At 45.0% G+C, this 15,208-nt stretch overlaps 1 protein-coding gene across 1 annotated transcript in view; it reads left to right on the top strand.

The window, feature by feature from the left end:
- Nucleotides 1–14,379, top strand: part of tmprss15 (transmembrane serine protease 15) — a gene marked incomplete at both ends in the record, with an annotated part of 55,673 nt that extends 41,294 nt beyond the window's left edge. Inside the window, 5 exons of the mRNA XM_079247504.1 lie at nucleotides 3,210–3,391; nucleotides 7,681–7,776; nucleotides 11,052–11,191; nucleotides 14,094–14,148; nucleotides 14,255–14,379. Coding sequence (XP_079103630.1) covers nucleotides 3,210–3,391; nucleotides 7,681–7,776; nucleotides 11,052–11,191; nucleotides 14,094–14,148; nucleotides 14,255–14,379 — 598 coding nt within the window. The remainder of the gene's footprint in view (nucleotides 1–3,209; nucleotides 3,392–7,680; nucleotides 7,777–11,051; nucleotides 11,192–14,093; nucleotides 14,149–14,254) is intronic.
- Between the last annotated feature and the right edge of the window lie 829 nt (nucleotides 14,380–15,208).

The following is a 15,208-nucleotide window of genomic DNA, read 5'->3' as shown; positions in this document are numbered from 1 at the left end:
AAACATAATGAAGGCCAATTCATAACAGCCTATATAAGGAAACCAACAGATTGAGTTGAGTCCAACTCAATCTCCCATCCTGAGCAAGCACACTGGCGACAGTGGGAAGGAAAAAACTCCCTTTTAACAGGAAGGAAACCTCCGGCAGAACCCGGCTCAGGACAGGCAGCCATCTGCCTCTGCTGTGTGGGGGGAAGAGGACAGAAAGACAACAGACAACAGGAACTGCTACTCCCGGCCAGGGAGACCTGCTGAGACAGGAGACATACATGTTAATGATGCAACACTGTTATGGGGGGATGGGGGGGTAAAAGAAAGCGATAAAGAGAAAGAAGCTCAGTGTATCAGGAAATGTCCCTCAGCAGTCTAAACCTATAGCAGCATAACTAAGGGATGCTAACCATCCCTAGCTATAGGACTTATCAAAAAGATAAGTCTTCAGCCTAGTCTTAAAGGTGGGGAGGGTGTCTGCTTCCCTAACACTAACTGGGAGCTTATTCCATAAGAGAGGGGCCTGATAACCAAAGGCTCTGCCTCCTGCTCGGCTCTTTGAGACTCTAGGAACCACAAGTAAGCCTGCAGTCTGCGAACGAAGTACTCTGCTTGGTATATAAGGAACAATGAGGTCTTTGATATATAGTGGTGCCTGGTTGTGGAGGGCTTTATATGTAAGGAGAAGGATTTTAAATTCTATTCTAGATTCAACAGGCAGCCAATGAAGAGAGGCTAAAACTGGAGAAATATGATCTCTCCTGCTGGTTCTGGTCAGGACTCTGGCTGCAGAATTCTGGATCAGCTGAAGGCTTTTCAGGGCATATTTAGGACAGCCCAGTAATAGAGAGTTACGGTAATCTAGTCTCGAAGTAACAAAAGCGTGAACCAGTTTTTCTGCATCACTCTGAGACAGAATATCCCTAATTTTGGCTATATTACGTAAATGAAAGAAGGCTGTTTTAGTAACCTGCTTAATATGTGGACCAAAGGACAGGTCAGGGTCAAATATTACTCCAAGGTTTCTCACAGTAGCACTGGAAGCTAAAGTAATGCCATCCAGATTCATTACAAAACTGGAAAATTTAGCTCTGAGTTTTTCATATCCAACGAGAATTACTTCAGTCTTATCTGAGTTTAAGAGGAGAAAATTTCTAGACATCCAAGTCTTTATGTCTATGAGACAATTTTGTAGCCTATTGGGCTGATTTGTTTCATCTGGTTTAAAGGATAAGTATATCTGAGTATCATCTGCATAACAATGAATGTTTATTCCATGCTGTCTAATAATTTTGCCTAAAGGGAGCATATATAGCGTGAAGAGTACTGGTCCAAGTACAGAACCTTGAGGAACTCCATGACTTACTTATTTTGTTAAAGTCTATTCTTCCTTTTAAGAAAAAACTGTTTTCTCTTTTCAGAAAAAAATATTCTTCTTCACCAAGGACTAAAATTCCCAAAAGGGTTTTTGTTTCTTTTCTGCTGTCTTCCTCTACAAGAAAGAATATTTTTTCTTTTCAGAAAAATTCTCTTTCTTGGCAGGGTTAAATCCCAGGAGGATATTTTTTATATATATAATCTGTCTTCCTTTACAAAAAGAAATATTTTTCCTTTTCAGAAAAATTCTCCTTTTTGGCAGGGCTAAGTCCCAAAAGGGTTTCTTTTTTCTATAAAATTCTAAACTTCCTCTTCAAGAAAGACAATCCCTCTTTGAGAAGAATTCTGTTTCTTGGCAGGTCTAAATCTCAAGTTTTTTTTCCCTCAATACTATTATATCTTCCTTTTCAGAAAAAAAAAGCTCTTTCTCTTCAGAAAGAACCACCTTTTCTGCAGGACTAAATCCCCAGAGAGTTTTTTTTGTTTTTTTTTTTTTTGCTAAAATCTTCCTTTTCAGAAAGACCACTCTTTCCGTCCATAAAGAACTATCTTTTCTGCAGGACTAAAATCTCCAAAGAGTTACAGATCCCACACAATGATAAGTTCTCCACGGTCATTTCCAATTCAGTCCAATTTCTTCCACCTGATGCGTTGGGGCCGCAGCGGAGCTGCAAAGCTGTCTTTCGGTTCTTTGTCTAAAGTTCTTATACTAAAAATCTTAATTCCACCTTCCAGTAACATACATTTCCCGGTTATGTGGGATACTGTAATATGATTTGATTTCACACAGAAAACTCCACCTTTAAGGGAAGATACATTTTTCGGGTTGAGCGAGAGAGCGGGAGAGAGGGAGAGAGAGAGTCACACAAAGAAACTTTATATTTAATGAGCTAAGACGTCTTCTGGACCGGGTGATGCAGAGTTGCCGCGACCAAGTTCCCACAATAAGATAAGCATCTTCCTTCCTCGCCTTCTTCAGGCCAAAGCTGAGAAGTTAGAAGGAGAGTTGCTGCCAGGTGTCCGACGTTATGAAATTCATAGTCTTTGTTCAGAACAAAGAGAACCTGGTTTCAGGCTGAGAAAGAGTCCCTGTTATGGTGTTAGACATTTGAAACTTCATAAAACATGTCAAGTCTCGATGCAGCTTCTTATCTTAAAGTAAGAGCGCTGCAGAGAGGAGGAGGGAATAGGGATGAATTCTTTCCTACTAACTCCTTAAACACACCGTCTATAATACTGCTGTATAATCCTTTATATGGTAAATATAATATCACAAGAATTACTACTAAAAACCAAAGGTTTATAAAAGTTTACTACAGTTAACTGAACTATTGTATTACAAACAGCATAAAACATCTCTATGTTATCCTCTCCACTCTGCCATCCAAGGTCAACTACGAGGGGAGATTCCTCTCGCCTCCCCCCACAGCTGCCTAGAGAGGGAGGGGGGGTCCCGCTCTCACCACTGCTCCACAATCTACAAACATGAAATTATAAAGTTATAAAAGTTATAAAAGTTACTAAAAAGGGTTATAATCAAACTAATCAACTACTGCGTTACAAACAAAATACATATAGTGGTAAAGCTTGTGGTTATCATGTAAAAACATTTGTGAATCTGCAGTGAAAATATGATTTCAGAGTAACTTTTCTAGGGTCAGAAGGTCGGAGGGGAAGCTCCTGACACAATCTCCTGGTCGGCCTTTCAACACCCATCATTGTTTAGAAGAATCTTTGAACTGGAATTCCAGTTAATCGATTAAACCGGTTCAGTTTTATTCCTGTTAAATGATGGAACTAGTTCTGTTCTCCTGATATCCAGCAGCCCTCTGTGTTGACAGGAAGAACGTTCATCTTCAGTTCTGGTCCGCAGTCTTCGGCCTTCATGCTCAGAGCGACAGAGACTCTGAGGAAGTCCAGACCCGACAAGTGTATCGAATCATCATAAACAAAGAGTACAACAGACGGACGAAACAGGCCGACATTGCCATGATGCATCTGCAGCAGCCAATAAATTTCACCCGTAAGTCTGAGTGTGTGTTCCTGTGTGTGTTCCTGTGTGTGTTCCTCTGTGTGTAACTGTGTGTGTTCCTGTGTGTGTTCCTGTGTGTGTTCCTGTGTGTGTTTCTGTGTGTGTTCCTGTGTGTATTCCTCTGTGTGTTCCTCTGTGTGTTCCTGTGTGTGTTCCTGTGTGTGTGTTCCTCTGTGTGTTCCTGTGTGTGTTCCTGTGTGTGTTCCTGTGTGTGTGTTCCTGTGTGTGTTCCTGTGTGTGTGTGTTCCTGTGTGTGTTCCTCTGTGTGTTCCTGTGTGTGTTCCTGTGTGTGTTCCTCTGTGTGTTCCTCTGTGTTCCTGTGTGTGTTTCTGTGTGTGTGTTCCGGTGTGTGTGTTCCTGTGTGTGTTCCTGTGTGTGTTTCTGTGTGTGTGTGTTCCTGTGTGTGTTCCTGTGTGTATTCCTCTGTGTGTTCCTCTGTGTGTTCCTGTGTGTGTGTTCCTCTGTGTGTTCCTCTGTGTGTTCCTGTGTGTGTTCGTGTGTGTGTGTTCCTGTGTGTGTTCCTGTGTGTGTTCCTCTGTGTTCCTGTGTGTGTTCCTGTGTGTGTTCCTCTGTGTGTTCCTGTGTGTGTTCCTGTGTGTGTTTCTGTGTGTGTTCCTGTGTGTGTTCCTGTGTGTGTTTCTGTGTGTGTGTTCCTGTGTGTTCCTCTGTGTGTTCCTGTGTGTGTGTTCCTGTGTGTGTTCCTGTGTGTGTGTTCCTCTGTGTGTTCCTCTGTGTGTTCCTGTGTGTGTTTCTGTGTGTGTGTTCCTGTGTGTGTTCCTTTGTGTGTTCCTCTGTGTGTTCCTGTGTGTGTTTCTGTGTGTGTTTCTGTGTGTGTTTCTGTGTGTGTCTCTGTGTGTGTTTCTGTGTGTGTGTTTCTGTGTGTGTTCCTGTGTGTGTTCCTCTGTGTGTTCCTGTGTGTGTGTTCCTGTGTGTGTTTCTGTGTGTGTTCCTGTGTGTGTGTTCCTGTGTGTGTTCCTCTGTGTGTTCCTGTGTCTGTTTCTGTGTGTGTGTTTCTGTGTGTGTTTCTGTGTGTGTCCCTGTGTGTGTTTCTGTGTGTGTTCCTGTGTGTGTTTCTGTGTGTGTGTTCCTGTGTTTGTTGCTGTGTCTGTGTTCCTGTGTGTGTTCCTCTGTGTGTTCCTGTGTGTGTTTCTGTGTGTGTTCCTGTGTGTGTTTCTGTGTGTGTGTTCCTGTGTTTGTTGCTGTGTCTGTGTTCCTGTGTGTGTTCCTCTGTGTGTTCCTCTGTGTTCCTGTGTGTGTTTCTGTGTGTGTGTTCCTGTGTGTGTTCCTGTGTGTGTTGCTGTGTGTGTGTGTGTTCCTGTGTGTGTTCCTCTGTGTTCCTGTGTGTGTTTCTGTGTGTGTGTTCCTGTGTGTGTTGCTGTGTGTGTGTGTGTTCCTGTGTGTGTTCCTCTGTGTGTTCCTCTGTGTTCCTGTGTGTGTTTCTGTGTGTGTGTTCCTGTGTGTGTTCCTGTGTGTGTTGCTGTGTGTGTGTGTGTTCCTGTGTGTGTTCCAATTCAATTCAATTCAATTCAGTTCAATTCAATACTTTATTAGGTCCCCGTAGGGCAATTTGTGTGCAGCCAGTAGCATAAAAGTGCAATCAGTCAACAACAACAAACAATAAAAATAATAAAATAATAAAAGGCAAGTTAAATAACAGTGGAAACACGGTAAGATGAGAACATCACAGCACATGAAGCGACGCCAAAAGTAGCAAATTAACAACTATGATTCATTTAAAAATCCAATGGCTCTTGGGATGAAGGAGTTTCTGACTCTATTGGTTTTAAACTTAGGCACGCAATATCTCCTGCCTGAGCGCAATGGCTGAAACTGCCTGTGCAGAGGATGGGCAGGATCTGCAAGGATTTTCTTTGCCTTGCATACAGCCCTGCATTTGTAAAGATCCCACAAATCACTTAAATGACAGCCAGTAATTTTGCTGCACTCTTTAACTATGCTTTGTAAGCGGTTTCGATTTTTAAGATTTAACATGCCAAACCAGCAAAGAAAAGCAAAGGTAAGAGCTGACTCCACAAAACAGGAATAAAACATTTTCATAAAAACATTGTCAACGTTAAAAAATCTCAATTTACGAAGGAAGTGCATTTTCTGGTGAGCTTTACTACAGACAGCATCAACCTGGGTGTTGAATGTTAATTTACTGTCCAGTACTGTTCCCAAGTACTTGTACTGATGCACCACCTCAACTACCTGTCCATTTATCAGGGCAGGAGTGGATTTCCTAAAATCTATCAACAATTCTTTTGTCTTTGACACATTTATGTGCAGGAAAGAAGACTGACACCACTCAAGAAAGTTAGTCAAGACAGGGCCATGATCAAGAACATCACCAGAGACCAGAGAAACTATGACAGAATCATCAGCAAACTTAATGACATGGCGGTTCTCATGGAGGCTTTGGCACATATTTGTGTACAATACAAACAACAAGGGAGACAAAATGCAACACTGGGGTGCACCAGTGGAGGAAACCAGAGAGTCAGACAGAATGCTGTTGACTCTAACTTGCTGAGTCCTGCATGTTAGAAAGTCAATTAGCCATAGAATCAAAGTTCCATCCACATTCATATATTTAAGTCTCTCTGCCAGTAGATGTGGCTGATTTGAGTTGAAGGCTGAGGAAAAGTCAATGAAGAGCAGCCGCACTAACGTCCTTGCACCTTCGAGATGACTGAGTGTCAAATTCAGGAGGGTAGCGATTGCATCATCTACTCCTGTGTGTATTCCTCTGTGTGTTCCTCTGTGTGTTCCTGTGTGTGTTTCTGTGTGTGTTCCTGTATGTGTTTCTGTGTGTGTTCCTGTGTGTGTTTCTGTGTGTGTTCCTGTGTGTGTTCCTGTGTGTGTTCCTGTGTGTGTTCCTCTGTGTGTTCCTGTGTGTGTTTCTGTGTATGTTTCTGTATGTGTGTTCCTCTGTGTGTTCCTCTGTGTGTTCCTCTGTGTGTTTCTGTGTGTGTTCCTGTATGTGTTTCTGTGTGTGTTCCTGTGTGTGTTCCTGTGTGTGTTCCTGTGTGTGTTCCTCTGTGTGTTTCTGTGTGTGTTTCTGTATGTGTGTTCCTCTGTGTGTTCCTCTGTGTGTTCCTCTGTGTGTTTCTGTGTGTGTTCCTGTATGTGTTTCTGTGTGTGTTCCTGTGTGTGTTTCTGTGTGTGTTCCTGTGTGTGTTCCTCTGTGTGTTCCTGTGTGTGTTTCTGTGTGTGTTCCTGTGTGTGTTCCTCTGTGTGTTCCTCTGTGTGTTTCTGTGTGTGTTCCTGTATGTGTTTCTGTGTGTGTTCCTGTGTGTGTTTCTGTGTGTGTTCCTGTGTGTGTTCCTCTGTGTGTTCCTGTGTGTGTTTCTGTGTGTCTGTTCCTCTGTGTGTTCCTGTGTGTGTTTCTGTGTGTGTTCCTGTGTGTGTTTCTGTGTGTGTTCCTGTGTGTGTTTCTGTGTGTGTTTCTGTATGTGTGTTCCTCTGTGTTCCTGTGTGTGTTTCTGTGTGTGTTCCTCTTTGTGTTCCTGTGTGTGTTCCTGTGTGTGTTTCTGTGTGTGTTTCTCTTGTGTGTTCCTGTGTGTGTTTCTGTGTGTGTTCCTCTGTGTGTTCCTCTGTGTGTTCCTGTGTGTGTTTCTGTGTGTGTTCCTGTGTGTGTTCCTCTGTGTGTTCCTGTGTGTGTTTCTGTGTGTCTGTTCCTCTGTGTGTTCCTGTGTGTGTTCCTGTGTGTGTGTGTGTGTGTGTGTGTGTGTGTGTGTGTGTGTGTGTGTTCCTGTGTGTGTTTCTGTGTGTCTGTTCCTCTGTGTGTTCCTGTGTGTGTTCCTCTGTGTGTTCCTGTGTGTGTTTCTGTGTGTGTTCCTGTGTGTGTTTCTGTGTGTGTGTTCCTGTGTGTGTTTCTGTGTGTCTGTTCCTCTGTGTGTTCCTGTGTGTGTTTCTGTGTGTGTTTCTCTGTGTGTTCCTGTGTGTGTTTCTGTGTGTGTTCCTGTGTGTGTTCCTGTGTGTGTTTCTGTGTGTGTTCCTGTGTGTGTTCCTGTGTGTGTTTCTGTGTGTGTTCCTGTGTGTGTTCCTGTGTGTGTTTCTGTGTGTGTTCCTGTGTGTGTTTCTGTGTGTGTGTTCCTCTGTGTGTTCCTGTGTGTGTTTCTGTGTGTCTGTTCCTCTGTGTGTTCCTGTGTGTGTTCCTGTGTGTGTGTGTGTGTGTGTGTGTGTGTGTGTGTGTGTGTGTGTGTGTGTGTGTGTAACAAATGTTGATGAGATTAAACTTCAGAAACATTCTGTGTGTGTGTGTGTGTGTGTTACAGAGTGGGTCCAACCAGTGTGTCTGCCAACTGAAGGTCAGGATTTCCCAGCAGGAAGTGAATGTTTCATCACAGGATGGGGACGAGAAGCTGAAGACGGTCAGACACAGAGAACTTCCTGAAAACCACAATGAACACACACCTGGTGTCTGACACACACCTGGCGTCTGACACACACCTGGCGTCTGATACACATCTGGTGTCTGATACACACCTGGTGTCTGATACACACCTGGTGTCTGACACACACCTGGCGTCTGATACACATCTGGTGTCTGATACACACCTGGTGTCTGATACACACCTGGTGTCTGACACACACCTGGCGTCTGATACACATCTGGTGTCTGACACACACCTGGTGTCTGATACATACCTGGTGTCTGACACACACCTGGTGTCTGACACACACCTGGCGTCTGATACACATCTGGTGTCTGACACACACCTGGTGTCTGATACATACCTGGTGTCTGACACACACCTGGTGTCTGATACATACCTGGTGTCTGACACACACCTGGCGTCTGACACACACCTGGCGTCTGATACACATCTGGTGTCTGATACACACCTGGCGTCTGATACACACCTGGTGTCTGATACACACCTGGTGTCTGATACACACCTGGTGTCTGACACACACCTGGCGTCTGATACACATCTGGTGTCTGATACACACCTGGTGTCTGATACACACCTGGTGTCTGACACACACCTGGCGTCTGACACACACCTGGTGTCTGATACACACCTGGTGTCTGACACACACCTGGCGTCTGATACACACCTGGTGTCTGATACACACCTGGTGTCTGATACACACCTGGTGTCTGACACACACCTGGCGTCTGATACACATCTGGTGTCTGATACACATCTGGTGTCTGATACACACCTGGTGTCTGACACACACCTGGTGTCTGATACACACCTGGTGTCTGACACACACCTGGTGTCTGACACACACCTGGTGTCTGATACACACCTGGTGTCTGATACACATCTGGTGTCTGATACACACCTGGTGTCTGACACACACCTGGTGTCTGATACACACCTGGTGTCTGACACACACCTGGTGTCTGACACACACCTGGTGTCTGATACATACCTGGTGTCTGACACACACCTGGCGTCTGACACACACCTGGCGTCTGATACACATCTGGTGTCTGACACACACCTGGTGTCTGATACATACCTGGTGTCTGACACACACCTGGTGTCTGATACATACCTGGTGTCTGACACACACCTGGTGTCTGATACACACCTGGTGTCTGATACACATCTGGTGTCTGACACACACCTGGTGTCTGACACACACCTGGTGTCTGATACACACCTGGTGTCTGACACACACCTGGTGTCTGATACACATCTGGTGTCTGACACACACCTGGTGTCTGATACACATCTGGTGTCTGACACACACCTGGTGTCTGACACACACCTGGTGTCTGACACACACCTGGTGTCTGATACACATCTGGTGTCTGACACACACCTGGTGTCTGATACACATCTGGTGTCTGACACACACCTGGTGTCTGACACACACCTGGTGTCTGATACACATCTGGTGTCTGACACACACCTGGTGTCTGACACACACCTGGCGTCTGATACACACCTGGTGTCTGATACACACCTGGTGTCTGATACACATCTGGTGTCTGATACACATCTGGTGTCTGACACACACCTGGTGTCTGACACACACCTGGTGTCTGACACACACCTGGCGTCTGATACACACCTGGTGTCTGATACACACCTGGTGTCTGATACACATCTGGTGTCTGACACACACCTGGTGTCTGACACACACCTGGTGTCTGACACACACCTGGTGTCTGATACACATCTGGTGTCTGATACACATCTGGTGTCTGACACACACCTGGTGTCTGATACACACCTGGTGTCTGACACACACCTGGTGTCTGATACACATCTGGTGTCTGACACACACCTGGCGTCTGACACACATCTGGTGTCTGACACACACCTGGTGTCTGATACACATCTGGTGTCTGATACACATCTGGTGTCTGACACACACCTGGTGTCTGATACACACCTGGTGTCTGATACACATCTGGTGTCTGATACACACCTGGTGTCTGACACACACCTGGCGTCTGACACACATCTGGTGTCTGACACACACCTGGCGTCTGATACACACCTGGTGTCTGATACACACCTGGTGTCTGATACACACCTGGTGTCTGATACACATCTGGTGTCTGATACACATCTGGTGTCTGACACACACCTGGTGTCTGACACACACCTGGTGTCTGACACACACCTGGCGTCTGATACACACCTGGTGTCTGATACACACCTGGTGTCTGATACACACCTGGTGTCTGATACACATCTGGTGTCTGATACACATCTGGTGTCTGACACATACCTGGTGTCTGACACACACCTGGTGTCTGATACACACCTGGTGTCTGATACACATCTGGTGTCTGACACACACCTGGTGTCTGACACACACCTGGTGTCTGATACACATCTGGTGTCTGATACACACCTGGTGTCTGATACACACCTGGTGTCTGATACACACCTGGTGTCTGATACACATCTGGTGTCTGATACACACCTGGTGTCTGACACACACCTGGTGTCTGACACACATCTGGTGTCTGATACACATCTGGTGTCTGATACACATCTGGTGTCTGACACACACCTGGTGTCTGACACACACCTGGTGTCTGACATACCTGGTGTCTGATACACACCTGGTGTCTGATACACACCTGGTGTCTGATACACACCTGGTGTCTGATACACATCTGGTGTCTGATACACATCTGGTGTCTGACACACACCTGGTGTCTGACACACCTGGTGTCTGATACACACCTGGTGTCTGACACACCTGGTGTCTGATACACACCTGGTGTCTGATACACACCTGGTGTCTGACACACATCTGGTGTCTGATACACACCTGGTGTCTGATACACACCTGGTGTCTGATACACACCTGGTGTCTCATACACATCTGGTGTCTGATACACACCTGGTGTCTGACACACCTGGTGTCTGATACACACCTGGTGTCTGATACACACCTGGTGTCTGACACACACCTGGTGTCTGATACACACCTGGTGTCTGATACACACCTGGTGTCTGATACACACCTGGTGTCTGACACACACCTGGTGTCTGATACACACCTGGTGTCTGATACACACCTGGTGTCTGACACACATCTGGTGTCTGATACACACCTGGGGCCTTCATCAGCAGAACATTTTGCTTTCAGAAGAGGCTTTTTAAGGTTTCACACCATTGGTCAGTGCTGACATCCAGGTGTGTTCTCTGTCCTGTTCTGTTAGGTTCTCTTCCTGACGTTCTTCAGGAGGCTGAAGTTCCTCTGTTGGATCAGGATGACTGTCAGCGTCTGTTACCTGAATACACCTTCACCTCCAACATGCTGTGTGCCGGATATCCTGAAGGTGGAGTCGATTCCTGTCAGGTACCCTCCTCATCAGATGTTTTAATAAGGTCCCCTTCAGGTTCAGCTCAGAATTTTCAGCTTCAGAATCTTGTTAGAGTCCAAGATAGCGACAGCAGGCAGAAACAGAGCGGTTCAGCTGTTTTTAATTGATGTTCTACTTTCACACATATAACCAGATATGTTGAGATGTGCTGATTTCAGTCTCCTCTCACAGTCATGGTACCAACATGGTACCAACAAGCTTAAGACTCATTCAGGGTTTGTTTCAGCCAGCGCACTAACACCACTCAGAGCACTGAAAGTACCCGGATGCTGCCCGTGTGACCCAATGAACACTTTGACTCTAATCCGACACCATTTTGCTGACATCGTGGAAGAGGAGGGACTTTCAAGCACTTTCAACACTAAAGTAACACGTTATGGATCTGAATGAAGGAAATATTTTTATTAAATACTTTGTTCTTTTCATAGTTGAATGTGTTGACAACAAAATCACACAAAAATTAACAATGAAAATCAAACATATCGACCCATGGAGGTCTGGATTTGGAGTTCTACTCCAAATGAAAGTGGAAAAACACACTACAGGCTGATCCAGCTTTGATGCTTTTATGCTGATTCAGGTCTGGGGAACGGGCGGGCCAGTCCATAACATCAATGCCTTCGTGTTGCAGGAACTGCTGACACACTCAGGTCATGAGTGCCTGAGTGTGGCAAGCCACATGAGGTCTAGCATTGTCTTGCATTACGAGGAACCCAGGACCCAGCCCATTTCTGTAACTTGTGATCAAATTGCACTCAAACCAAACAAAATAATCACCAACCAAATGTTCTTTGTTCGTCCACTGGTGTTCCACAGGGGTCTATACTGGGCCCTGTCTTGTATTTAATATATCTCAATGATTTGCCCTCAGTGTATCCTAATGCTCATGTACCCGTGTGTGAAGATGACACAGTGTTACATGTGCATGGTACCACGAAACAGAAGGGGCAGCTAAGCTCACAAAGTTCATGATTAATGTGATTTGGCTGAGACAATGCTTATCAATCGTTTTATGTTATCTTGGGTTTTCTTATGCAAGGTTGTTTTGCTTTGTAATTTGTTTCGTTTGCAAATTTTAATGTTCTTAATGTTCTTTAAACTTTGTTTTTATCAACTGGCAAATATATTTAGATTTTAAGATGACTGCTGTGTAGTTCCCATTTTTTCCTCCTTATTCCAGGGAGTTGTAAAATCTGACGAGAAAACAGATGAAAATTAACCCTTGGGTTAAATCTGCTGTATTTACAATTTGTGTCGTTTTAATGTGTTATCTCCCAGTCATCCATCCATCCATCCATCCATCCACTCATCCATCCATCCATCCATCCATCCACTCATCCATCCATCCATCCATCCATCCACTCATCCATCCATCCATCCATCCATCCACTCATCCATCCATCCATCCATCCATCCACTCATCCATCCACTCATCCATCCATCCATCCACTCATCCATCCATCCAACCATCCATCCATCCACTCATCCATCCATCCATCCAACCATCCATCCATCCTTCCATCCATCCATCCATCCAACCATCCATCCATCCACTCATCCATCCATCCAACCATCCATCCATCCATCCACTCATCCATCCATCCATCCATCCATCCATCCATCCACTCATCCATCCACTCATCCATCCATCCAACCATCCATCCATCCACTCATCCATCCATCCAACATCCATCCATCCACTCATCCATCCATCCATCCACTCATCCATCCATCCAACCATCCATCCATCCACTCATCCATCCATCCATCCAACCATCCATCCATCCTTCCATCCATCCATCCACTCATCCATCCATCCAACCATCCATCCATCCACTCATCCATCCATCCAACCATCATCCATCCATCCACTCATCCATCCATCCAACCATCCATCCATCCACTCATCCATCCATCCAACCATCCAACCATCCATTCATCCATCCATCCATCCATCCATCCAACCATCCATCCATCCATCCATCCATCCATTCAACCATCCATCCATCCACTCATCCATCAATCCATCCATCCATCCATCCACTCATCCATCCACTCATCCATCCATCCAACCATCCATCCATCCACTCATCCATCCATCCATCCATCCATTCATCCATTCAACCATCCATTCATCCATTCAACCATCCATCCAACCATCCATTCATCCATCCATCCATCCACTCATCCATCCATCCAACCATCCATCCATCCACTCATCCATCCATCCAACCATCCAACCATCCATTCATGCATCCAACCATCCATCCATCCATCCATCCATCCATCCATCCATTCAACCATCCATCCATCCACTCATCCATCCATCCATCCATCCATCCATCCACTCATCCATCCACTCATCCATCCATCCAACCATCCATTCATCCATCCATCCATCCATTATCCATCCATTCATCCATCCACTCATCCATCATCCATCCATCTACCACTCATCCATCCACCCATCCATCATCCATTTATCCATCCATCATCCACTGGTTTTAGAAATTAAGCTGTGAATTGAGTTTAATCCACTTATATGTAACTGAATCTGCTAGACACCACACACCAGGTCAGGTTTCTTCACCACCATAGAGCTGAGATTCCATGTCCATACAGTTAGTTTCTGCTTCTGGGGATCGAACGACCTGGTTACCGTCTTCAGCCACTGTCCAGTTCACACCATGTGCCTGATCTTTAGAGCCCCTCCTTCAGGTGTCAACCCCCTCCTGTGCATGAATTCTCTTCATATTAAAAGTCCAACGATAAAAAGATCTGGACGTGTGGAGGGTTGACAGTTGGACCTCAACGGTGTGACTGTGCTGATTGGTCAGTGAGTTACAGGTGAATTAAATTTACACTCTGTGTTTGCAGGGCGACTCTGGTGGTCCACTGATGACTATGGAGAATGAACGCTGGACTCTGATTGGTCTGTTTCTTTCACACACACATACCCATACACACACATACACATATTTATAAACACAGTGACAGAATCTCTGAAGAAATGCTGTTCTCTGATTGGTTCCTGACAGGTGTGACATCATTTGGGGTTGGCTGTGGGCGTCCTCAGAGACCTGGAGCGTACGTTCGAGTCTCCGCCTTCATGTCCTGGATTGCGCAGACCAGACGCTCCTCCTCATGTTTCTCCTCAGACTGAAACTTTGTTCACATTCAGCTGAGATCACAAGACAAATCAATAACGTTTCAATCATTCAAATTATGATTTTTGATATATAAATTCCAGTTTGTAAAATTTCTTCCTGTTTCTGGACGTGATTGCTGTTTTGATTCTGTCGATGTTTAAACCCATAAAATGATAAATGAAAATACCTTTAAACTCTGAATGACACTCTTCATATGATACATTACATGTCTAAAACTATGATCCTCAGTCTTATCATTTTAAACAATTTTCCTCCCTTGTTCTTAAAACTGTTTTTTTGTTGTGCTGATTCCATGTCCATACAGTTAGTTTCTCATTTAAAACCAGTTTGAGAACCACCTCGATAAAATTTGGCTGTGAAAGTTTATGATGGTCGACTAGACACATTCAGGTTTATGGAGGGTGGACTCTGGACACGTCCGGGTTTATGGAGGGTGGACTCTGGACACGTCCGGGTTTAGGGACAGTTGATAAGAATGGATTGAAACAGAAATTACAGTAAGTAATTACTTAACTCATGGGAAGACAGAAAATGAAGAGGTTCATCAACAGGAGGGATTTCATTAGAACATGTTACCATGACAACAGATCTTTGTTTTTTTCAAATGTAAAAGTTGTGACGTATGTTGTGTTCATGACTCCGGCCACGAGGGGCAGTCTGATGCCGCTGTTGTGTTTAGCCTGCCCTGACAGACGTTCAGGAGTCGGAGAAGAAGAAATAAAAGACAAGCGTTAAAGATACCACAGAAATGCGTCTCTGTGTACTTTAATATCAGATCGTACATCATTAATAAAGTTATTTTCAACCGTTCTGATTCTATAT

Source organism: Telmatherina bonti (genome assembly GCF_933228915.1).
Source record: "Telmatherina bonti genome assembly, chromosome: 10".
In the NCBI taxonomy this organism is placed as follows: domain Eukaryota; kingdom Metazoa; phylum Chordata; class Actinopteri; order Atheriniformes; family Telmatherinidae; genus Telmatherina; species Telmatherina bonti.
Note: the sequence above shows the minus strand (reverse complement) of the source record. Positions and strands in the feature narration are given on the sequence as shown.